Here is a 26,635-nt window from a genome sequence, read left to right as displayed (position 1 = left end):
TGCAAGGGACTTGATAATGTAGCATTTAAGCACGAGTATAATGTCACTTATTGTTAAATGCATAAAACCACTTGGCCAAGTGGCTGGGCTTTTAATAGGATTTTGTGCAGCATCAGGTGAGCAGCCATATGCTTTTTTTTTTCTCTCTGTCCAGGAGCCTCTGAGCAACTGTTAGTGATATTGCTTTGCCTCATGACTCTCTGGGGATGGGTGCTGGGTTTAGTGGGGCTGAGTGGGGATGTGTATATTGTTCTCATAGCTGCCTCGGTTCCTCTGCCCATCAGGGATCGAGGTATGGGGACATGTCGCTGGGTCTGGTCAGCTCTAACTACCTTCTCCTATACAGGCACATTGTAGTCTGTGGACACATTACTCTGGAGAGTGTCTCTAACTTCCTGAAGGACTTTCTGCACAAGGATCGGGATGATGTCAACGTGGAGATTGTCTTTCTTCACAAGTAAGAGCCCGCTGCTGTCACCAGACCCCTCCATCTAACCTCATGCTCCTTTCTGAGTGCCTGTAGGTGTGGTGGAGATGGAGGTGGTTGGGAATTGGGACAGGGTTGAATAAGGCATGAATGTTGCTGGCTCCTTAGGTTAGTGGAAGGTTTTTCCAAAAGAATGGGGAAGTCAGTTTAGAACCCGTGGACCATGAAGCAACACCCTAGCTCAGGGTTGAAAAAGCAAACTCCAGTGAGGTAGTCTAGGACTATATCTGAGTTTCTTTCTGAAAGATTTGAAGGTTGGGTTTTCAGTGGAGTGAGTGGTTCTATGCTCTTAAATGAGTCTGTCATTTAGGGCATGGAAGGAGGCTTCTCTGAAGGTTGGGGCCTTTGTTTACATCTGTATGTGGAAATTAAAGCTGAGGGGGCCATGGAGTCTGAGATCCCCGCTCTGTTGTTTTAACGATGATCTCTCTTCTGTCTCTGCAGCATCTCCCCTAACCTTGAGCTTGAGGCTCTGTTCAAACGGCATTTCACTCAGGTGGAGTTTTACCAGGGCTCTGTCCTCAATCCACACGATCTTGCCAGAGTCAAGGTAAGGAGAAACAAGTGTTTTCATTACTTCAGGGGTGGGGCCATGGTGCCCAGGTATGCAGACTTGGAACCATCTCCTAACCATTAATGATATAGCTCAGATGCTACTAACTCCAGTACACTTGTTCAATGGCCCCAGGATGCTGCCCTGCTGGGGGCTCACTCAAGATCATCTGTAACTATCTCACACTCAGGTTAGTTTTAACATAGAACCTAACTCTTCTGACTTCTTCAAAATCAGCCATTTCCAAAGTAGGACTTACTCAGGGCCATTTCATCCCAGTAGTTCAGGGGGAAAGGCACTTGCTGCAAAGCCTGGTGTCCTGAGTTAGATCTCCAGGATCTGCTTGATAGGAGGAGAGAACTAACTCATACAAACTGTCCTCTTGCTTTAATGCACACACACACACACACACACACAGAGAGAGAGAGAAAGAGAGAGGCATAGATACACACTTATACACATACAGATACACATATATACACAGAAGCACACACGCACACATACACAAATAAATGAGAGAGGAATAAGCATTTCCAAGAAACTGTAGAAAAAAATAAAGCTATAGTTACTGAAGACAAAATAGGACTAAGAACACAAAGAAAATAAAACAACAGCAAAACCACATACTTTTCAGTAATAACTTGAAATAGGAATGCCCTCAGCTCTACAGTTGAAGGACATAAATTATGTGAATAACTTAAACAAACCATCTCTCTGTTTTCTGCACAAATCTCATCTAACTTTCAAGGATGGTCACCACTCTAAAGTGAAAGAATAGAAAAACCATCCTAAGCCAATGGGAGTAGGAAGCAAACAGATGCCAATATCCTAATACCCCTCCTATAGACTTCAAACTAAAACCAATCAGGAGAGACAAGGAAGGACACTTCATGCTAATCAAAGGAACAATTAACGAAAGAAAATAGTATAATAGTAAGCATAGATGCACCAAACTCTGGTATGCCCAATTTCATAAAGCATACAACTGGACTGAAATACATAGAACTCCAACACTATAAGAGTGAGTGACTTTAATACTCCACTTTCTCTAATAATAAATAAATGTAGAAAAACTTAAAGTTGAGATGGATTAAAAAGGCATGCACAACAGAACATGATGAATGATTAGCTTTCGCCAGATTGAACTCAGTATGACTCCCAAATCTATTGTTATATCTAAAAGAAAATTATAGAAAGCTGTAAAACATTTGAGTACCCCTTTTTCAAAAAAAGACTACCTATTCATTGGTGAGAAGCTCATGATATTCTTCTTGCACCCCTCTAAGCAGGCCTCTTCTCTTAGAGTACATGCAAGGTTGTAGAAAAGAAAGGGGCACAGTAAGCTCACAGCTGCTATTTTATCTCTCTAATCCAATTGTCAGAGTGTGTGCAACACTTGAGGTTCATTAAAGGAAGTCTAAATGCTTACTATGGTCACCAAAGAGTTCTATAATTGCTATAGCAGCAAACATAGAAAGTTTGAAAGGACGTGTGTAAAAGTCTTTACATTATTAAGCAATGTATGGCATAGCATTGAGGGAGCCAGGGCCCTCCTAACAAATGCTGGAACAGCCTAGGAAATGTAACATTATGAGCAGAAGAAAGTGCAGACCCAGGTTAGCAGGAGAATTCTCATGCTTATGAAGGCTAGTTCATCTTAATATTATCCAGACATGACCCAAGTCATAAGTGCAGAGAAAAATGCTTTTGTTCACAGGCCTAATTTAAATGCAAGCAATTATTAGCACATCAAACCCATGGTCTGTCTACAGAACAAACCCCCTTTTGGCTCACATTAAGATAAGTCAGTAGGTTGCCTTTTGGATCCATCTGCAACTTATCATTTCATTTATGTAAATTATTTGCCGTTTGAATACCTGAGTAGCAATGAACAGAAAACAGCATAGAGCTGTCGTCTATTGAAGGCTCTGATTTCTCACTGGGACACATGGAATGAAAATGTGCATAAGGTTTGATGAAGGAATTTAAAAAAAAAAAGACTTACTTATTTTAATTTTCTGTGTTTGAGTGTTTTGCCTGCATGTGTGCATGTGTACTGCCTGTTGCCTGAAGCTTTCAGGTCAGAAGAGAGAGTCAAATGCCCTGGAACTGGAGTTATCAGTGTTGTGAGCTGCTACGCAGGTGCTGGGAACTGAACTTACATCCTCTACAAGTGTCGCAAATCACTGAAGATGCAGCCTCTAGATGACTCAGTCCATGTTGCTGAATGTGCAACTGTTTTGTTCACATGCTTACCTCAGGGAAGGGGTTTACCCACCCACCCCCACTTCCGGGCTAGAAAACCTTGAGGATGAAGACATCAGGCAGTTTAGAGAGGAAGTAGGGATAAGACTGAATGGCCTAATTAAGTAAATTTGAAGGAATTTGGCAAACATGTCATGAGCAGCTAGGCCAAGTGAAGAACATAATTACTCAGGTTCAAGCTGGAATGTTTATCCTCTAACAAGAACCTGACCTGCAACCTACACTTTTAACAAAACTATAATTTTTCTTTTAATATTTTTTCCTTTTCTTTCAAAATATCAGGTTCTCTAAAATGCTCATAACTAAGAGAGACTGTAGTTGAGTGAGCTATTTATATGTTTGCATTCGTTATGGTTTGTTTTCCTTTTGGTTTCTCAGATAGAGTCAGCAGATGCATGTCTGATCCTTGCCAATAAGTACTGCGCTGACCCGGATGCAGAAGATGCCTCCAACATCATGAGGTAATTCAGGGGGTCAGGTCCCAGGGAAGGTCTTGGGGTGATCTCCCAACCTTTCTCTGGGTCTACAGAGGACTTTCTCTGTGACCCATCTTTCCTTCATGAATGACCCATCAATGGCTCTAATACAGAGCTGGTAGAACTGAAGAGAGTGCTGACATTGCTGACATACGAGGTACCACCAACAGAAAGTTCAGACTTACAGATACCATGTCTGATGCTGATAGGTACTCTTGGATTTCAGATTCCTAGAGAAAGAACTGGAAAAGGAAAGAGAGCTGCAGGTCTGAATTAAAATGGTATGCTCACAGGGCTGGGAAGACAGCTCAGTTGGTGAAGTGCTTGCTTTATAGAATTTGAACCCTAGGACCAACTTTTTTAAAGATGAAACATGGTGGCACCCTTGAGTCTAAACAAGCAGTGACAAGCAGATCCCTGGGAATCACTGGCCAACTTGCCTAGCTTAATTCGGTGAGTTCCGGGTCACTGAGAGACCCGGCCTCAAAAGCCAAGGGGGTCCACATTGAAGAAACAGCACTCCGTGCTGACTTCTTACGTCCACACATACAGATACATACCCATAAAACCTTCATTTTTTTAATAGTTTTTTTTTTTAAAAAAAAAAAACTATGTTACCTGAAAGGAACTAGACTTAAGATGTCTTTATTTGGGATGGTCTTACCTCCAGCAGATGTTTTTGCAGCAGGTGGAGATCTTTGCTCTTGGCACAGCTGCAGAGGGTGTTGCTGGAACCCTGTGAAAAGAGACCAAGGATCCTGCCAAGCTTCCCATAATGCTTAGTACATCTCTATCTAGAAGACTGTCTGACCTAAAATGCTAATAGCGGAGAAACCCCTGTTAGTGCTTCCCTCCTGTGTCTGCATCAAGTTGATCATTACTTCCCTGAAAGCAGTTGGTCAGTGAGCTTGTCTCAGCTCCCTCAGATGGGTATTACACAGTGTTTTAACGTTAGCATGAATCTCTGAGATGCTGAATTGTAGAGATTATTTCTTAATCCTATTTGGATTGAAGTCTCCCTCTCCCCCTCTCCCCCTCTCCCCCTCTTCCTCTTCCTCCCCTCCTCCTCCAGCTCTTCCTCCTCCTTTCTTTAATAGATTTTGGTCCAGGGAGAAAACAACCCAGACCACCACTAGTTTGTACCTTTTCTGCCCACAGGCTGGGCCTCTAATAGCTTAATTTTAACCCCAACTCTACTGCCTTAAGTTACTCTCATTTCAGAGAAAAAGTTTTGTTTAGCAATTATTCTTCCCACAGATTTGTTATCATATCCTGTATCTGTAAAATAACACACACACACACAGAGAGAGAGAGAGAGAGAGAGAGAGAGAGAGAGAGAGAGAGAGAAAGAGGAGAGAGAATAGAGAGAGAGAGGAGAGAGAGAGAGAGATCCAAACATCATTTTTCTCTCATCACATCAGCTAACATCCTTTTAGAATTTGTCTTTTCTCTGGTGTAAATTACAGAATAGTCATTTGAGGTAGTTGGGGATAATAAAAAGAATCTTCTGGAGAATGCATGGACCAAGGTAAATACTTCACTTCCACTATTGCCAACAATTGTCCCTTATTAGTGAATAGCTGTCCTTTGGACCAGGCATGATCCAAATGCTACCTGCCATTTTGCTTCTCTGGGGCCCAGGAGTTGGGAAGTTGCCATTGGGTCTTTATAATGCTCCGGAGTACTTCCTCTTGGCTTTAATGAGTATTTACCAGGTATGTGCACTGTCCCATCAATAACATGCAGAGGAATTCCTCTGGTACATTTGGGCTGCTCAAATATTCCCATCAGTGTCTTAGGTCTGGAAGGAGCCATCTGGCATCATTTCCTCTCTTTCCATTCACGTTCCTTCTGCAGTAGGCTTGGTTCCATGTTTTAAGGAAATCTGTGCATAATGACTTGGTTTGCATGGGGACTTCACACAGGAGCACATCTCCTTACTGGTCCTCATTAGAAAGTGATCACAAAGTTTGGTTCAGTTTAGAATGTCTCCCTTGTCGTTTTCCCAACGGACTAAGTAGCAATTCTACCTTTTGATGCCTCTTTTTCCCCCTTGTCATTCGAAGTGATAAAAATGTAGTCCTTCAAGGGACAAGGCTCCATCTTTTTCCATCTTGCTAATAAACCAGGAGGATAAAGCTCATGGTCTTGACCTCACAGAGAAGTTTCTGGCATACATACTTTATTTCTTCTGTATGGTGAGAGAGAGAAGGGAATGGTAACTTTGAAATGGACATTGTTCATAACTGGAATATTTTATTCAAACCCTGAGCATGAAGGGGTTATGAGAGTACACATGGGTACCAGGGGGAATGGTGGCATGTCAAGGTATAGAACTCACTGGGTCAGGGCCATAACTAAGCTGTCCACTAAGGAGAATCAGGAGGAAGATCCAAAAGAGAGTGGGAAGCTCAGGGTTAAACGTGGTCTCAGCTTTTCTTTTATTTGTATATTCCTCCTTAGCTTAATGAGACCAATCTGCTGCTTTTGAAATTAAAATGTCAAAGAGGCATTTGAAATGAGCTAATGCCGAAAGCTGCCTGGCACTGTAGGCTGCTCCAAGAGGCTGACAGGCTCAAAAGCCTTGAGTTATAAGCAGAGGCCAACATGACACTCTCTCAAAAATAATAGAGGAAGTCCTTCCAGTGCACAGTGCAGAGTGGAAGTGTGCAGGGAGAGGCTTTCGGGGACTGTCTCCCCACTTCACGGGCTGCAGATTCCTCAGATGCTGCTGCTGTCTGATTGCCCTTTTTTCCCCCTCCAATTTTGTAGAGAAAGGTGGCAAAGTGAAGAGCTAAGCTGGGTGGGAAGTTTGTGTGGGCGGTCGAGATAATTGTGCTTGCACTCCTGATGAGGCTTAGGAGGTGGGCCTTTCTCTGGAATTCCATTCTTTAGCCTTCCTTGTCACAGAAGGAAATGTACAATGTCACCTCTGACAGGGTTGGTAATGACAAAAACCATAACTTACACGTGGAGACAGGGCTTTTTATGATTTCAAAGCATTTTAACATCTGGCCTCCCATTTGTTCCTCATACCAAGCCTGTGAAGTAAACAACGCAGGTACTGTTGCCCCCAGTGTCCAGATGAGAAGACAGGAACAGAGAGTCCAGGGATTTCCGGAGGGTCACACAGTTCATTAGCACAATAGCTGTGCTGGAAACCAGGTGTTTTCATTCATGAGCTCTTTACATCTTCCCCGTGGTAGTGTGATTGACAGGAGAAGTGACGCCAGGGGAAGGTTGACTGGTGGGGTCATCCAGGCTCAGTAAAAGGACTGAGGGCACCAAGAGGGAATTTTCCACCAGATCCCCATCTCTGTAGGGTGCTAATGTTTAACTTGAACCAGTGGTCAAGTCATCATTATGCTGTGTGGAAGGCAGAGTCCTTGATCGTATTCCAAGAGATCTGCTGAAAAAGTTATATTATCAGAATGTCCAAAGGGTTTGTGATAATGGGAGCCATTTGTCAGGTGGCCTGTTGGAGTTGTCAACATTGTCTCAAGTTGTTAACTGGAGGTCCAGGTACTGGGAGACTGTAGACCCACAGAGGCTTAAGGTCTAGGCTTGCATTACCTGTCTATAAGCATCAAAAGCACTCATCTCAAGTCCGTTCAGGTTCCTACTCCATCTCCCAGGCAACACAGAAGTCCCTTGTGTTTGTGTGCTCATTTTTAAGGCAGAGTCTCATGGAGCCCAGGCTAGCTTTGTATTTGCTTTCTAATCAAGTCTGGCCTTAGAGTCCTAATCACCCACTTCCATCATCCCATGGTGTGGTTACAGGGTCCATTACTACTTCTGCCTATCTCTGGTATTTGAAGTCCCTGGAATATATGCCAGTGACTGCCTTGCCATTTCTTTCTTAATAGGTACAGTGAAGAGAACACATTTCTCCCTGGGCTAGTACCCAAAGCCCCCCTGGATGGCCCTGGTTGATCCCTTAACTGTGGTCACCTAGTCAACTAAATCTTTCATCACACTACAGGTTACAGAGCCTGCTTCAGTTCTGTTCTTTCTCTTTCAGAGTGATCTCCATAAAGAACTACCACCCGAAGATCAGGATCATCACTCAGATGCTGCAGTATCACAACAAGGTAGGTGCTGAGACTCTTCCAGGCCTGAAGGCATCTTCAGAGCCCTACCTTCTCCCTCCCCACACAGCCTCACATAAACATACTCACATAAGCACACACATACATATGCCCCGAGGCTTGGCAAAGAAAAGCCATAGTTAAAGTTTAAATGTCCCATCTCCCCAGGATAGTTCTTCATGGAAATCAGCTTTTTTTTTTTTTTTTTTTTTTTTTTTTTTTTTTTTGTGGTGGGTCATTGGGAGGAAGTTCCTTTGTTGCCTTCTTGTGCTAATTCATTCTTTCAGGAAGAAGTCATTGAACCCCGTGGTTCAGAAATATTGATATGTTCTTAGATCCTGTCCAGGCCTAAATTCCAACAACTTGTGTTTCTGTGTCCTGCAGTCATTCAGTCAATAGCTATTGAATACCTACTCTATAATTAACACTCCTCCTGCTATTCAGGGGGTAGGATAACTGTGAAGATAAAATCTGATTTTGTGTCCTTAGAAACCGATCAAGGAAGGTATAGAGAGTGTACCAGATAATTGAAGGACTTCTCTATGTGTGACCAGGTACACGTGAAAGAACAGAGTATAAGTTGGATAGAGAAGGCGTTACATGACATCATCCTCAAATTCAGAATGGCAATCTTTCCAGTTATACTTGGGGAAGTAGTAGTTTATCTAAAGGTTATTTATAATAAATGTTCCCAGTGTTACAGCTTACATTGGTAGCTACTTTAGAAAGAACATGAACATGAGAATTAGTATTGCTGTCCTGTGATTTCCTCTCACTGAATCAGAGGTGAAGGTCTCTTGTCCAAAGATAGCACTCCTTCACTTGGCTTGTGGTTGAGCTCTCTAGACAGCTTCGGAGGAGGGAAAGTGGCATCTTGTTCTACTTGATATGGTACCAGTTGTCTTCTTAACGGAGCTTAGACACTGGAGGCCTCTCAGTACCTGGGGCCAGGTGTCCTGACTGAACAGAAATAACTCTCTGCAGGCTTATGTGTGATAGCATGCCCCATCTTACAGGCCATAGTCTCTGCAAAACAAGCCATCAGGTGACCTAGAGAAAATCCCACTCTGCCAAACGCCACCAGCACCATTCCATTATTTCTTAATTGCTGGCAAGTGCTGGCCCATTTTGCTGTGTGGAGGCCCATCAGAGGCCATTGCTGAGTGGGTCCTGCTGTCAGCAACTGGCCCGCTGCTTGGAACTGCTGCCCAGTGCCGACCATTGTCCAGCCCTCGGCAGGTGGCTCTTTTGGAAATTCTGTTACTCTCCAGCCAGTGGGTTTGGTAGTGGGCACTGAAGGTGAATCTCCTGTTTGTCCCTGAAAACTCGAGGATAGGATAAGGGGGCTCTCAGGAGCTCGCAGGCGTCAACCTGGAGAAGTTCTTGACTGAAGCCTCTGTGGGTGGAGGTGGATTTTATTAGTGAGGCTGTGACTGGTGACAGCTCCCGCTGCAAGGAACACTCCTTCTTTCATTTGTGACTTGAAATCTCATTTAGTGTGGGAGTGCTTTAAGCGATTGTTTAGATTTTTGGCTGAATTTAGACTGAATAGGAAAATTAATGTTGTATGTTTAGAAAGAGATGTCAGTTCTTTTTCTTCTCGTTCCAACGGGTGCTGATGTAGCATCTTCAGAAAATGAAGGAGTATTTCAGCTGTGTAGTTCTTGTCAAATTCAAAGTGATATGAGTAGCCTCAGAGCCAGATGGTACCTGGTGGGTATTCACATGACTACAGCCACCCCAATATCTTGGACAGAATCTCCAATACAACCATTGAGATATTGTAATGCAGACATCAACAGACCCAGGAGTATTTGCTTAAAAGGCATCTCGTCTAGAACCATCCCACTCTACTTGGTTTTCTGGGTCAGGCAAGCTCATTTTCAGAACACTGTTAGATTAGTAAGGACACAGGGATAGAGTAACTTTGACAGAGGGCAGTTTCCTCTCATTCTGCATCTCCCTTTTAAAGGGAGAAGTTCTTTTGCCTTTATTTTTTAGATCATTCTTAGATTTTTGAGTTGGCAATTAGTCCTCCTGCTTCATTTCTTTGAATTTGCCCAAGAGCCTCACACCTACCTTTCCCACACACTCTCCTTCTCTTCCTACCTTTCCTTCTTCTTGTGGCCTTTTCTCTGTACCCATCTGAGAAGGACATAGAATGCCACCCACTTACACATGCACTTGGGAAAGACCTGGTGTGTGTTTGTTTGTTTGTGTGTGTGTGTGTGTGTGTGTGTGTGTAAGCTATGCCACCAGGAGCATATTCTGGAGGGTGTAATTGCTCCCACAGTTAGACACAAGGCTTGAAATAAAAACAATGTCAAACCCCTGTGATGTAACGAGGGTGATATTCTAGAGCCTAGAGGGATGCAGGGAAACTGCTGGCCTTGAGTGTGTCATCGTAATAATTGCAGACATTTGGGTCCTGTTTTATGATTTTAAAAGAGCTTTGACATCCATTATCTCATTTAGTTCTCATTGGGCCATCTGTGCGTTTTAGCATCCCAGTGTAACTTCAGACTAGCAGGAGTCAAAGCGCTATTCTAGGCCGATGAGCTCTGGTAAGCAGAAATTCATGGTCACTCGGCAGCCAGCAGGCTAGGACAGTATAGCCAACTGCCACCTTCTATGTGAATGGGACAGTAGCCCACAGAACTAAACTTGGGTTCCTGAGGGAAGGATAGTGTTATCCAGAATGGATCTCTTTACAGTGGCTAAGTTTCCCAGAGAGAACTTTCAAAAACCTGGCCATCTCTGAGTACAGAGGGAGGAGGTATGTGGTTCAAAGCTCTTCAGACACAGGATGGTGATATGACGTTGGAAAAGGTGTTCATCCTAATAACTCACCTGTTAGTGCATTTCTTATTTCCCCCCAAAGCACTCTAATCAAAGAGGCTCTTGTCTCTGATTTGGAAACTAAGCCCCAGTACAGATGCCAGTTCTTTGAGGATCCTTGTTGCCTATAATGGCATTTGGGACATAGCCATGTTAACTAGTTCCTTTGTAACTTTCCTATATCTGTGATGAAATACTCTGACAGAAGTCCCTAAATGAAGGAGGGTTTTGTTTCAGCTCACAACTCAAGGCTCTGTCACAGAGGGGAGATCAAACTACCAGGAGTGTGAAGTAGCTAGCCATGTCATATTACATAGATCAAATCCCATTATCCACTTATACAGTGCAGGATCCCAGCCAGTGAATAGTGCTACCCACAGTGGGTGGGTGTTCCAACCTCAATTAACAGAATAAAGATAATCACTCACAGGCATGGCCAGAGGCCTGTCTCCTAGATGACTAGATTTTATCAAGTTGATCACACAAATCATCACAGGCAGCTTTCTGTCACTCAAACAAATGCATGCCATAAAACTTTTGGAGGCTATGGGCCTTGATGAGTTGGCCTGGTTTAGTTGTGCTTGTGACGAGGCAACTCACCATTCTGGGAGATACTGAGGAAAAGCGATGAATCGATTCCTATCCATCAAGCCAAACAGAGAGGGCTGATTGGTGTGCTAGCCTCTCACAAGGATAACTATGCTATCAATGACCCAAAGAGTTTTTTTTTTTATTAAACTCTACCTCCCAAAGGCTCCACTTCCTCTTAAGAGAGTATCACTCCAGTGTTGAAGCTGTTAGTATATGGTCCTTTAGTGGGCTTTGACAGAAGATGCACCCTACAGAGTACTATTGTCGTTCCATCGTTAGACTTTGCCATTTTTTGCAATATTTCTCCAAGGCTGAATATATAGTGAAAGAAAGAAATGTGACTAGAATTCATTTCTTCTTCCTTCCTGAGGCAGCACATTTTCATAGTTCTTCTCCATGAAATGAAGGTCGGTCCAGTAGCATAAATGATGTGAGGGTGTGGTTAATGTTGGACCTACTTTTTCTTTTTGCCAAGTTAGGAAGAATTTGCCTCCTGATTCCTGGGTAGAAATACTGACAATTTTTTTTAAACAGACCTAATTTCTCTCAAATGAAAGAGGATGAAGTTTCCAAAAAAAAATTGGAGTTCCTGGGTCAAAATCCTCTCTTGGCTTCATGCACATAACCTTCCTTCACTCTTGGTCATTGGCACTTCAGCCCTGCTTCCTGCCACCACATAACTGGAGAAAATACAGTGGCAGTGAGAGGAGACATAGGAAGCTTAAAATGAATATGACTTTCTACATAGGTTCCAAGGGACACAGGGGATACAAGGTACCCCAAGGGACCCAAGGGACCCAAGGGACCCAAGGCTTACATGTCAGAACTACATGTTTTGGAAGGCATGGAGGTAGGACAGACTTTCTTCAAGGTTTTCCTTGTTTCTTTGAAGATGGCATGGAGGCTTTGTGGTGTCTCTGTAGGGACCAAACCACCCAAATCTCTTGTTCATTACTTGGATATAATTGATCATTCTTCTCATAAGAGTATTTTTCCACATGGATGAATGTCTTTTATACCATGCCAGGGAAGTAAAATTGAAAAGCTAATGTCTTAAGCCAGGGAAGAATGGGGAAAGAAATGGGATTGGGTGTGGGACTATCTGTTGGCATTCAGTGTGTGATGTGCAGAAACCCCTCTGGTTCTCAGCTCCCCACAAATCACACTTCTCTTTGGCCCCCACATAGGCCTGTTTAACCCGGGGTTAGGAACAAGCAATCATTCTTCCAGCATTAGCCACTGCTGGCTCAGGATTGGAGACTGACACAGGGGTGGATTTTGCAAGCAGGCATTTCACAAGAGTGGGGTTTCTCCAAGCGGAGCAAAGAGGTCTGGGCTCTGCCCTTTGTTTCTGCAATGGAGTCATCCATCCTTCTATTGCAACTGGTCTCTGTTGTTCCAAAAGTAAAGGAAAGCCTCTTTTGCTGCTCCAGTTTGCTCGTATATGGGGAGAAATAATTTTAGAGTTATAGAATCTTGGACTACACAGGGACTTAGAAAGACTCTGGGTCAACTTCCTCTACAAAGCATGATTTATTATAGCATCTTGGAAAAATGCTAAGAGTTAGGCATAAAGACCTCATGCTATTTTAAAAAGAAGTATTTTCTATTTATTATACAAATTTCATCCTTAGAAAGTTCCTTTGTGAGACAAGCCAAAACCCTTTGCTGTCTTTAACATATATCAGGAAAGTCCTAGAACTGGCTTCAAGATCTGAGAATCGTAAAGCTAATCATGACATAGCAGGACCTGAGGTATCCAGATGTGATGACCATCCTATGTCCCCAAAGATGTCCCTCTGTATCTTGAGCATTTCTGGATCTTTTTACTGTTTATCAAGAGATCTTTTCCAGAGCACTTGTCTTCCTAGTGTTCTCTGGTCATTATTCAATTGTTCACTTCCTTCTTCAAGTTTGACTGTTAAAACTGGAAGAAATCACTGGGCAGTGTTGGTGCAGGCCTTTAATCCCAGCACTTGGGAGGCAGAGGCAGGTGGATTTCTGAGTTCAAAGCCAGCCTGGTCTACAGAGTGAATTCCAGGACAGCCAGGGCTATACAGAGAAACCCTGTCTCAGAAAACAACAACAACAACAACAACAACAACAAAAACAACAACAACAACAACAACAAAAACCCAAAACAAAGCAAAAACAAAAAAAGCCTAAAACTGGATCAAATTCTGTGGAATGAATGTGGCCTATTTTTATAGAATAAAGAGACTTTTCCCTTTGTTCTGGAGACTGTGGCTGTCTGTGTCTTGTGTATCCCATGGTCTCCAGTAGAGGATTCAGTTAACTATTCACATAACTGCTGTGCCCTGCTCTCTCCTTCTCTCTTCTCTCTTCTTCTCTTTCCTTCTCTCTCTCTCTCTCTCTCTCTCTCTCTCTCTCTCTCTCTCTCTCTCTCTCTCTCTCTCTCTCCTTCCCTCCCTCCCCTTCTCTCTTTCTTTCTCTCTCTTATACACTTTCTCAGGTCTGTCTTCTTGTTTCAAACTTATGTAGTCAGCATTGTTGAATGTAAGTGTTGACCCTGACATCCAGATCTCGTAACTCTCTTCTCTTGTTATTGTTGTTATTTGTAAATCCCCAAACACTAGAGAACTTCCTGAATTTCAGTCTTTTCACTCATTCTGCCATGTACACCTCTCCACTGCACAGCACTGGCAAATAATTGTGTGAGCATGCCTTTGGGTTTGGGAGTTGGGCTCAACCTAATTATGCCATCAGACAGTCCATCTGAGAGAGATTGTGGGATGTGTGTATCTGTGCTGCACAGTGGCCTCCAGAGAAGCAGCATTTCCTCCCACGTGTATCGTTACAGGTTCTCCAACTCCACCCCAGATCTACTCAATTAGAAACTTTACACACTGGGGGGAGAAACAACCTGTAGTTTTTGTACACATTTCAGGGTATGCAGGTGTTTGAGACATCCATTTAAGTTTGAGATATCACTAATCTAGATTATTGAGAAGGCAGGAAAATTATGTAAGAGAATGCAGACACACAAACATCTGGTAATCTGATAATACTTGAGAGCTACTTTAAAAACAAGCTAACTAGACTTCTTAATGCTGGGGGCTGGTGTGTCTCACAAGAGAAAAATCCTCTCTGGAGCAAATCTGGCTAAAAGCAAACTTGAGAGGAGGATGTGGGCCTGGTAAGTGTAGAAGCAATGTTGCCAAGAAGCCAAAGTCTGCTCAACCAGAAGTGTAGAACCTAGCAACAGTCCTTAGAACCAGGCAGAGAGAAGAAAGGATGAGTTTGGATGACCTGGTGTCCTTGGACTATGTGGCAGTTCCCAAAAGAGATTTCAGACACTCAGACATGGAGCAGAACAGGGTCTCATACCTCTTGTTATTCCCACAGGCCCATCTGCTCAACATCCCCAGCTGGAACTGGAAAGAGGGTGATGACGCAATATGCCTTGCAGAGCTCAAGTTGGGTTTCATAGCCCAGAGCTGTCTGGCTCAAGGCCTCTCCACAATGCTTGCCAATCTCTTCTCTATGAGGTCATTCATAAAGGTAACGTCTTGTCTTATTAGAGCACATTAGCCTAGGATTCCATTTGTCGTGGGGTTGAGTACAGCACAACTTAAACTCAAAACAGATCGACGGGCTTTAACTTCTCTGGTTGAGAAGAAATTCCTTGTTACAGATTTGGGAAAGAGGCCAGCTCCTTTCAAAATTATGTTTTTATTTTTATTTGGCACATCCGTGGCCATTAAATGATTGTTCAAAGCGCAATCCTCTCTTTCTCTCTCTCTCTCTCTCTTTTTTTAGATAAACCACATGTTTATCTATCAACAAAGCCTCCGCTGTTAAAACAAAAATATGATTTATATACATTCCATATGGCACCAGAGTGCCTAAAGAAAAGAATTATCATTTTCCTCTTTTATATCAAGTGGCTGGTGGACCTCTCACTGTGTGGATAAATGCAGACCATGTGTTTGTGCCGAAGCCCAAACCCCAACAACATAATTCATTTATTTACTTCTGCACAATCAAGGAGGCCAGTAAGGCTGACATGCCATGGCTATTTGAATGGAGAAAGAAAAGATGAACTGAGTCTTTACCCCAAGAGACATGCAGTCTGGATGTGTTCATCTCCCTGTCAGAGCTCACTGGGTAGCCACGCCCAGTCTCCAGATGGCTGCTGGACCAACTTGTGGGGGAGAGAATGAACCCGTTCTGTTCTCTAGGACCCAGTGCCTTGAGTGCCTCTGCATCTAGGTGACTCACTAAGAAACTCTCTGGAGTGTGGATTTAGGCAGTCCAGGTGGCACACTGCATCCATGAATTGTGTTCCTTAGAGCTGGGATATGTCTGTCAGGTCTTTAGCTTTGTACCAATGCCACTGGCCTTGTTTAACCAATTGTAGTTCTCATAGTATGACTTAGAGAATGACTCCTGTTGGACCCTGCTTGTCATCATTGTAGCAGTGCTCATAGTGAATGACAACTTGATTGAAAATATGTTCTCCCGTGCTTACTCTGGGCCAATAGACTTCAACTCAACAGAACTTCCAAGTTCAAACCCAGTTACAAATCAAGTCACTGCATGCCTCTAGATGTCTTCTTTAATCCAGGCCCCTTTTGTCCTGCTTAGATGAAACTAAATGCAGGCGAAATGGGAGTCACAGGGAGGTCTGTGTTTAGAGATGGGACACCAAAGCCAGATGTAGCCATGTGTCTCCCAGGACTTGTCTGTCCAATCCAAGGAGGCCAGACCTAGGATAACGAACTGTCACCAGGAGAACCATCCTGGCTCTTTTAGTGAAGTCTTGGTGGTTTTCTTCCAGCAGAGGTTTCCTCATAGGACCCAGCACATGTTCAGAGGGACTGGATTCTGCCTTCCTTGTGTTGATGTGACATGGGCCTTGGCAGAGCCCCACCACAGATGGGGCCACTTGACATGCGTATGTTTTGATTTTGTGGTGCCTGCATGGTAACTAGATCTGCCTGTCAAGAAAATTAATAAAATGGATATGACACTGATTCTACAGTGTTATTACCAGCAGGGAGAACTTCTGCCTGACTTTCCTTGGGACTCTGACGGGCCTCACCTCTAAAGCCAAGGACGTTCCTTCCAGCTCTGCTAATCCCATTGCCAAGTTCCTATTTAGGAAGAGCCTGTGGGAAAGGCTGGACTGGGCCCTGGTATAAGTGGAAACACATTTGCCTCCCAGAGTTACATGACTGCATTATTTCTGTACAGGGCCAACTCTCCCATGTTCAGAGGCAGCTTTTTGGATATGACCTTTTGACATGGAAGTGGTCTTTGTGTTAGACTTTGCTAAGGGCATAGCCTACAAATAACTTGACTTCCTTTCCTATATTTTAAATTTTAGAGTAGGGACAGTCTTATTTAATGCATTCACTATTTTATATTGTCATCTGTGTATGTTTATCCCTCAATCCTAGAACCATGTTAGGACCTGGCAAAAATCATACTGTTATCCAGTCTTTGGTGTGTTTTCTATATTATTGCAAAGCATTTGCATGTTTTTGTTTGGGATGAGTATAGGTATAGAAGGGAATATGTAAATGGATTCTTGTTTACAGAAATCATTTCCTTCCTCAATGCCCTCACATCCTATGGTAGCAAACTCCACAGCACTTCCACCGGGACAGGGTTTTGGCAGCACTTTATCCTTTGTGACCATTTAGTGTTTCTAGAAGCCAAAGGGAGAAGTGAACTAACCTCCCTTGCCCTGTGCAGGTTGTGTCTGTTTCCTGGTTCTGCAGAAAATATTATACTGTGCTTCTGCTTAAAGGAGTAAGATAAACAAGACTAGGGGTGTAGATGTGTCACAGGCAGAAGTACAACAGTTATCATAGGAGCCTCTTGTTATGTATGTGACCAAAAGTCCAAGAGCAAAACTGAAGATAGCAAGGTTTGGCAGAAGAAAGGGCTGCTACTGGAATGGATATAGGATTTGCAAACAGGACCTAGACTGGAGATGAGAAAAAAATACATGTGAATAATTAATTTTTCCTATACCAGTCACTCTCAAAGATCTGAACCTAGAGTCCCCTAACCCATTACCTTCTAAAACCTAGTCCTTGTTTAGATATGTTACCTCTGAATTGACCTGAATAGTTTGGAACTTACTGATATTTTAACTTACCTTTTTAGGAGTGATAAATTCCTTCACTTCGATAATTACTGTAGACATTTTGGGCTTTTCATTTTCCCCATCATGGTTGTTCATCCTTAACCTATTCCATTTATGCTTCGATGCATTTCCCCTACTGTGGTATGTATAAATCCACACTAACAACACATCTAATACCTTTCTAAAAGAAGCCCAATTTGGTACCCAGGAGTTCTATAGCTCTGTGGATTTTTGTAAGGCAAGCTAAGCATTTTTTTTTCCAGCAAGAATTCATTTTCACCCTTGATGTCCACTTAGCAGAGCCAGCAAATGTTCTGGTGCCTGTGACTTATCTCCTGGCTTGGGACGTCCTGTTTACTCCCTACTCTCTGATCTCCTTTCACTGGCCTCTCAGATTTCAGGGAGAGTCTCCTTAATGTCTTCTGGAAAGACCAAGACAATAGACTTGTGTAGCCTGTCTGCCATCACCTCAGCCCTCAATAAGTGGGCCACACTTTAAGACCATTGATTTGACGTGGCGGGGGTTGGGAGGGATGTTTTTGTTTTTAGTCTATGCAGCTTTAAGTTCCTGTTCTACCTATAGAGTTTTGAGTTGGGCCTTGGCCTTCCATTTTTATGAATTGAGCTATTATTCTTATTGGAAGAAACAAACTCTGCCAATTTTTCATTTCATACACACACACACACACACACACACACACACACAAACACACAAACACAAAAGAATATACCTCGTAGCATGGCATTTAATCTGCAGTATCTTTGTCAGGAAGTCAGTTGTGAGAATGGAGAAAATATGTAATGTTAGTGTGGTGTCTTAAAGGAGAATATGCCCTCCAGGAGCTTGGAGAGTTGAACACCTGGTCCCCATCTGGTGGCACTGTTTGGGAAGGTTGTAGGAGATGCAGTCATGCTGGAGGAAGTATGTCACTGGGGGACAAGCTTTGAGAGTTCATAGCTTCAGTGACTTCTGATTTGCCAGCTCGGTTTCATGCTCATGGTTTAAGATGTGATCTCTCAGCTTCCAGCTCTGGCTGCCAGGCTTAGTGCTTATTGCCATGCCTTCCCACCATGATGGACTTTCCCTCCGGCAGTGCAAACCAAATGCTCCCTTTTACTAGTTGTCTTGATCATGATATTTTATCATAGCCATGCCCAACTAAAGTGAATCATTTTAGTATCTTTAGTTTGGATTGTATTTATGTGCTGCTTTGTGTTTATATAAGTTCATGTATAAAATCTGGTCTAGGAGCTGGAAATAAAGACCTTTGAATAATTGCCCAAATATACTGAATTCTATCCACTTTTAAAGCCTTCAACTTAATATTGTGTCAATATTATTTTTACTCTCCTAATGGCATATATACACATGGCACTGTCACTAGTATCACTTTATGATGGCAGACACTATGCAGTAAAAAAGGAGCAGGCAGGTAGCCTAGAATTGACAAACCCTGGGAATCAGTTCCAGATTTGTCCCCAAGGCCACCAAAATGAAATAAAGGATGAGACAATTCCTTAGCATGTATAGCCACCTTAGTATGTAGCTTTAGTTTCTGGGTTTCATTTTTTTGGAAACCATTGATTCGATAGAGATTCCAGAAACACATATATCTCAACTTTATTTCAGGCAACACACAAGCTTATGGCTTGGAAGCACTGGTAAGATTCAGGAAGCTTCTATTCTGATGGGAACGGTATGGACACGTATGTGCACAGTCTTGCCAATGAGTCTTGTTCACCTTTCTCTCTGGCCAGCTCTTTAAGGGTCAGAGTCATTGTATCCAACAGGTGAGAAGTTTACTTAGGTTAGACCATAACAAGTTCAAGAATGATCTGGGCTCTCAGGAGGCCTGGCTTAAGGACTAGGGCTATCTGTAAAAACCAACGAACGGAGTATGTGATGTGTGAATGTGTATGTATGTACATGTAATCATGTATCATATAATGGTATTTCATACATTGACAGACTGCATATATGGTAGGAGTCCTATATCATGTAGTGTTGTCTATTCTTATTTTGGTTTGGATACATACATACTTTGATGTTCACATGATGAAATTTCCCACTAGAGACTTCTCTGGATGTGTACCCATCATTAATCAATGCATGCCTCTATCATCTCTTTGTCTGTAACCAAGGGAGGGAGATATTGATTAGAACAAGTTGATTCACTTGGCATGAAAGCTAAGTGACAATGTCTGCCCTGGAGCTGCTGGAGAGCCACAGGGATGGTGTCAATAAGTTTGAAGCCCTGAGAATAAAGAGGCTTAGTACAGGTTTCAGTCCTAGTTTAAGCAGAGAGAACACATTCCTAATGACTCCTAGTTTGTGTTCCATTACAGCTTCTGATGGTCTGGATATGGCAGACCCACAGAAGGAATATAATCTCCCATGTTTTGCCATCTCAAAAATATTAACTGTATCCAGAAATACCTTCACAGTTTTGTTTAGAACAATAATCAAATATCTGGGAACACCATAACCCAGTAGAGTTAACAAAACTATCTATCACACCAACCTACTCTTATTTCTTGTTGGGCATAAACTTGACAGCCCATTTCTAGGTCAGCATGTGGGAGTGTGGGGACTGTCGGGATTTCTGGTCAGGCCAGAGTTGCAACTGATAAGGCTGGGATCAAAGAGAGAATGGTAAGAAAGACTTCTTTGTCTTGGAACTTAAACTTGCAGAGAAGATTGTGATAAACAAATGTTGGCTCTACCAACCATGGGTGAGGCCAATCAAAGTAAAAGTGGCTTCATGAGAATGGGATGTCATCACAGATTCTCACCTGGGTAGAGCAGTTACCAATGCAGTTACCCTTGCTTCTTTGGGAATATACAATAGTTTGATATCATTTAGATAGACAGATAGGCTCACAGATTTATGCCTCCAACTACAACCCAGTAATATTGGTGTAGCTATGATGCAGCATTCCCATTTGAATGCTGCATCTCCTTTTAGATTTGGCATTTCTAGAGTCCCTGTTCTTGCCTGTGAGCCTGCCCTGTCCCAGGTCACCATCCACAACTGGCAACACCATCTTTCCCAATACTTATCTTTAGGGTTACCTTTGGCTCCACCCCAACCCTCTTCAAGCACCATATTCAATTCAGGCAGACACCCTGATTAGACCTGGAAAGTAGGGGCAGAATCTGAGTACTTGCCAACAATTTCATTCTTACTGATAGATCCAAAGAACCATCATGTTTTCTGTGGCTTCGAGCCTTCTAGATGCTCAAGTCTAGACTCAGCTTGTTTCTTCAAACAAGTTTCCCAAACATGAATGAGATCATGTCAACCTTTTGCATAAGTCTACCATGTCATCCAACTGACTCAAAACCAAATTCATAGCATTGACTACCAGGTACTAAGCAATCAGGTTTCTGTGATCTTGTTGACCCTAGTGGACCAAGTGCTGTCCTGAACCTTGTGTCTCTCATATTCCCTTTACTGCATTAGGATTTATACTTGCAGGGTTCCCGCTATCTAGAATGTTCTTCTCCTAAGTAGATGCTTGATTTCGACTAAACCCTTCTGCCTTTGCTAGAAATAAAAATTTTCATCAAGGCCATCTTTAAAAACATCAGACAGTTTTTATAAAAGGGTTAAAATCAAACTTTTATTTAGAATACACAAACAGAAAAGGGCATTTGTAATAAATGTTTAATCTGTTAAACATGTCAACACTCCCATTTATCCATGGTACAGATTAAAAAATAGAACCTTATTGGTACCATAAGAATCCTCACTTATTTTCTAAGTCAGATAATTAATATTGTTTCTGAATTGTCTTTGGACATTTTTTATTCCACACTATTTTGAACTCCTCAGTCTATAAAGTTTGTATACCACCTCATTTTTTTCCTTTTGCTACTTTGAATCTTTTTTTAAGGCTATTATATGTATGTGAGTACAGTTTCTCTCTTTAGGCACACAAGAAGAGGGCATCTGATCTCATTACAGATGGTTGTGAGCCACCACCATGTGTTTGCTGGGGATTGAACTCAGAACCTCTGGAAGAGCAGTCAGTGCTCTTAACCACTTAGCCATCTCTCCAACTATGTGCTTTGGCTCTTAAACTAAGACCTTGTACATGTAGGCAATCTACCATGCCTGTATGGTTTTCTTTTTTCTTTCTTTCTTTTGTTGTTTGTCTGTCTGTCTGTCTGTTTTAGAATCAGGGTCTTACTATATAATTTAGGTTAGTACAGTCTTCAACTCATGATCATCTGTTTCTACTTCCTCAGTGCTAAGATTAAAGGCACGTGCCAGCATCCCCAACAGGACACCATCTATTAAGGGGCACTTGATACTTCTATTGCTTCTCTGGGAAATTGTAGGGAATCAAGAAGAAACTAAGTCTAGAACATTTTCTGGGGCTCTGCTGGCTTCTTAGAGAGCAGATATCATTCATCTCTCTGTTCCCTGGGAAGGATGTAGATGTTCTTCTCTCCCTAGGGTGATAAGATTTCCATGGGGTAACATAGCAGGATTGCATTTTAGAAATTTCCATCACCCTGGCTTGCACAGTCCATACACACAGATCTCCTTCCTCTTAACTTTGTACATTTGTCAACTCCTCCACCATGGTATTGTTTCTTGTTTATTTCTCTTTTCCTTCATTAAATGGAGGTACTGGGAGGTCAGGGCTACTTGAAGGAGCCTCTGTAAATACATATTGAATGCATGGATGGATGGATGGATGGATGGATGGATGGATGAATGAATGAATGAATGAATGAATAGATTTTAGCTTAGCCTAACTAGTCTGTGTGTTAGATAGCTGGGTGTGGGGCCCAGACTAACTAGGACTTATAATTTGGTATGATTTGGGTTCTGAAATGTCTTCCTCTGCTACTGTATGTGGTTCACTGGCCCAATTAAAGAGCTTCATCTCAGCGTCGAAGCTTGAAAGGCAAAGCTTTATAATCCTTGGCAAGGCTTGCAAAGAAAATGGTTAGATTTGGTTATAAACGATCGTGACTGCCAGAAAATATAGTCACTGTGTTGTTTAAATTTACAAATCAAAATAAACACCCTGAAATTGAAACACATTTACTAAATCCCAGTACCCCATTTGGGCCCACACCATCATGTACCCTTTTCTTTTCCTTCCTACTTTAGTCTCTCTAGATCAGAGGCCTTGCCACAAGATGTGGCCTCCGCCAGCATCACCATCTCTACCCACAATCTCTCATGCCCAAGTTAAAGTTGAGTAGCTTCCATGCAAACTATTTCAAATAAAGAGAGAAGCAATTCGTGGTGCTATTAACAGGGATTCCATTCCCCTATGGCCTTGGTAATTTCTAGAACATTGAATTAAGGAGTTCTCAGACCTTTACAAATTCTCAAGGCAAACATTATTAGCAAAGAGAAGGCCGTGCAGCATGTAAGAAGATTGCCAGAAAATGTCAATGGAACTTCTGAATAAAATAAAGAAGCTTCAGCGCTCGCTTCATCTTCCCCTACCCCCTCCCTCTAACACGATTAGAAAGTTATTTCATGTGTCTTATGTGCTCGGTCAGTCAAAGGCAAACCTACATGATTGATGGTGACAGGGAACACATTTAACTCATTATTCTTTACTTTGCAGCAAAATGATTTGTGTAAACTGTCTGCCTAGCATTAAAGGTAAAACAAACTTAGAAACCCCAAAATGTTATATTTTCATCTAATATTTTCCTTTTGGTTTTATAGCTGTAATCGCATATGGATTCTTTTATTTAGCTCTTGGCGTGGACCGAACAAAGGGGAAGGCAGGGAAGAAAGATTACATAACACACACCGAGTCCGTGCTCAGGGAGTGCGGAGCCACAAAAGCCACAACAGTCAAGACTTAATACGACAACCCAGGAGAAACTGTGACTCTCTCTGGCCCCCATCATCTGCCAGGATCTTGTCACTGATGTACAATGAGGACGATCTCCTTGATCAAGCTTGTTGACATTAAATGGAGCCTTTTCAGAAACTATTAATTGATTGCATATGTTCCTATGTACACCTAGACGTCACAGGCTCCCCTGTTCTTCCAACTGCTGCATCCTCCTCTCCCCCTTTCTTTTCTTTCTCTTCCTTCTTCCACATTACTGTTTATAAATTATTCAAGCAAGAAATACAGAATATGACTTCAGATTCGCTTAAGTCTGATGGTTAGTAGTACAGCCATACCAAGAGTGAGTCCATGCAGAGCAGTGAGGAGGAGTTTGAACTTCCAGACAACTACTCTGCATGGAGGAGTACAAACCCAGGAGTTGCCATTGAACTAATATGGTGGGTGTTCTGTCATGAACTTTAGATTATCTGAGTCCTCTCAGTTTTCATAGCCCTTTTGGGGTATAAGTTTAACAATTTTTTTCTTTAATTATCTATTTTCTTTCTTTTTTTGGTTTTTATTTTGTGTGTGTGTGTGTGTGTGTGTGTGTGTGTGCATCTGATTGTCTGTGTTTTTAACTACATGTATACACTGCCTGCAGAGGCTAGACAGAAGAGGGCATCAGAGCTCCTGGAGTTGACCTTACAAGTAGCTGTGAGCTTCCCAATATGGGTACTGGAAACAGAGCTCAGGCCCTTTGCAAGAGCATCTAGTGCTTTTAAACTCTGGGCCATCCATCCCTCCAGCCAAGGCAAACATTTTTATTGAAGTTAATTTCTACTTGACCAGAGAGTAAGCATGTTTTTTTTTTGAATGACAGCTGGGAATTTTGACAAGTGTAAAGAAGCTATGATCTCTGACCAGCAGAAAGTGACTTGGGTTCTGTCATTCTTTGAGAGTCAGAAGTTACTAAAGATTCTCACTTTGGTCTATCCAGGTGGTTGGGGAATGATAGAGCCAGGCCTTGCAGTTCACCACATGATGCTAGCTCATGTCTCTACCTACTGGTGTATACTGCTTTCCCTAGAGAAATGTCTCAACTTCAAACACTGCCCATATACAATGAAATCAATAGCTCCTAAAAACAGAAACTACTTTGCAATACTTGTAAAGGCAGTACCCTAGATTTTCTATCAACTTGGTCAAAGTATTGAAGTATAAAAATTCAAATAGTTTTCTGAGATAGAGAAATAGCATGGCATTTAAGATCATATGCCGCCTTTGCAGAGGCCCTCTGTTCAGTTTTTAGCACCCATATCAGGCAGCTCAGGACATGTCTGCACCTCCAGTTTCAGGGTATCGGATACCCTTTGGCCTCTGTGGGCACTGCACTTGGATGTGTATATACAGGCAGGCAGGCATGCCTCCCCACACATACACACGTAGATACAATTTCAAAATACAAGGGAAGCTCATGTTCTTTGCCCTTTTCTATGTGGGCTTTAGTGTGAAAATGACCCAGGAATGTATTTCTTCTGAGATTATGACGCCTTCTCAGATGGAAGGATTTTCTGCGTAAGTCAAGTGCTTTAACCAAATTGGAAGGAGTTTGGTAATATATTTGTTCAGAGAGTAGGATTGAAAGGAAGATTAAATAACCCAGGCTTGACCATCTTAAAGAAGGGTGAGGGCATCAGAGTGCAGTACACGAAGCTTTTAGCACATGGAAGATGTCAGAGAAGGGGAAGCCAGAGCCAGAGGGCTAAGTAGTGTAACAAAAAAAAAAAATAGATTTTTCTAGAAGAAGAAAATATATGTCCAGCTTTAATCCTCTCCAACCTCTTAAGATCATAGGAAAAACGAATTCAAGTGACTCAAACAATTTGGGGTAGAGAGGGTGAAGCTGTCAAATAAATAGAAATCTGCTTGCTAGATCCAGCATTTCTCTGGCTGTTCTCCATTACAACAAAATCCTTAAGTACATGGTCTCGTGAATGCTCAGGGATGACTGTCGCCATCCAAGTCTAGTGCCATATGTTTTGACACACATGCGTAGGGCCATATATCACCTCACTACAGAATACACAATAGTTTCCAAGCCCTGCGTTCCCTCTAAACTCTCTGAGGATCTGGGCTCCATTCTCTTTCACTATAGTTCCATGTTTTCTAATGAGTCTTATGAAAGTGTCATGCAATAAACTTTTTTTCTTTCAGAGTCATTTTTTTTTTAAAGCTCCTTCTATGTTGTTGCAGGTATCAAGACTTCATTCCTTCTGATTACTAAATGATCCAACATTTTTATGGCTGGACCAAAATTTGTCAAAAGTGATGGTATCATCAATTCATTCAGGAAATAGGCACAGTGATTAGCTTCTCCTAGTTTCTTGGGTGTGGTGGTGGGATATATATTTGTATGGAAGCTTGTGTGAGCAAATGAATAGAAATAGAATTGCTGATTTATAAGGATACGTTTCTGTTTAACTTTAAAAGAAACTGCCAAACCATTAGTCATAGTGTTTATACCATTTATGTCCCCTCAAACTAGGAACCCAAGTCAATGCCTCCTTTTTTAAGTTGTCTTGGCCAGGATTTTTGTCCTAACCTTGAGAAAACTAATATAGATATGGACTCAGTCTGCTATAGTTTGGTTCATACATCATTTAGAAGTGCGTTGCTTAATTTCCAGTGTGGGGTCAAAAGAGTCCTCCCACGGTTTTTCCAGATTTTAGAATTTTTGTACAGACATACTGAGCTATCTTGGTGATAAGATTCAAACCAAACCACAGAATTCACTATGTTTGACATGTATTTCGGGCATATGCCCCAAAGGCAACTGCATACAGTTCTCAATTGAGTCTCGACATGGAAGAGTTTCAGGAAGGTAGGTTTTCTCTTACTTTTCTTGGGATGTCATGTAAGTGTTCCACATTTTTCAGATTATGGGGTACTTTGGCGGTTTTTAGATTAGGGGTATTTAATCTGTGAACATTTGTATTATTGAATTGTTTTGGTGGACTTATTTCTCCCTGGGGAAATTTTGTCTCCATTTATCCTTGTAATTTTGTTTTGAAGGTTACTTCAGATATGAGTTTCTATAGGTTCTAAACCTTTTATTTCTTAGTGTTTTGTCTACCCCCTCCTCTGAACTATTCCCTCACCCCCAAATTCATATCTATTCCCTTTTGGTATCATTTGAACCCAACTACATGTTTGAATTCTAAGTTACTTCCTTTTATAACCACTCCCCACCCCATAGGTAGGTCATTTTTTTAAAAGTCTACTTTGAATTTTTGTTAATCCATGAGTTGCAAAATGGATTTGGTCTCACTATTTTATTGGTTGCTTATGATTGATGACTGTGTCTTTGTGTTCTCTCCTCTTTTATTTGAGGTTATTTGGCCA

At 42.1% G+C, this 26,635-nt stretch overlaps 1 protein-coding gene across 1 annotated transcript in view; it reads left to right on the top strand.

The window, feature by feature from the left end:
• Kcnma1 (potassium calcium-activated channel subfamily M alpha 1) overlaps nt 1-26,635 on the top strand; it is a 692,507-nt gene that overhangs the window by 492,025 nt on the left and 173,847 nt on the right. Inside the window, exons 10-14 of the mRNA XM_052189881.1 lie at nt 347-457; nt 932-1,037; nt 3,684-3,766; nt 7,803-7,872; nt 14,665-14,820. Coding sequence (XP_052045841.1) covers nt 347-457; nt 932-1,037; nt 3,684-3,766; nt 7,803-7,872; nt 14,665-14,820 — 526 coding nt within the window. The remainder of the gene's footprint in view (nt 1-346; nt 458-931; nt 1,038-3,683; nt 3,767-7,802; nt 7,873-14,664; nt 14,821-26,635) is intronic.

This window comes from Apodemus sylvaticus, chromosome 8 (genome assembly GCF_947179515.1).
Source record: "Apodemus sylvaticus chromosome 8, mApoSyl1.1, whole genome shotgun sequence".
In the NCBI taxonomy this organism is placed as follows: Eukaryota; Metazoa; Chordata; class Mammalia; order Rodentia; family Muridae; genus Apodemus; species Apodemus sylvaticus.
The sequence above is the reverse complement of the archived record's forward strand: the minus strand, read 5'-3'. Positions and strand labels throughout refer to the sequence as shown.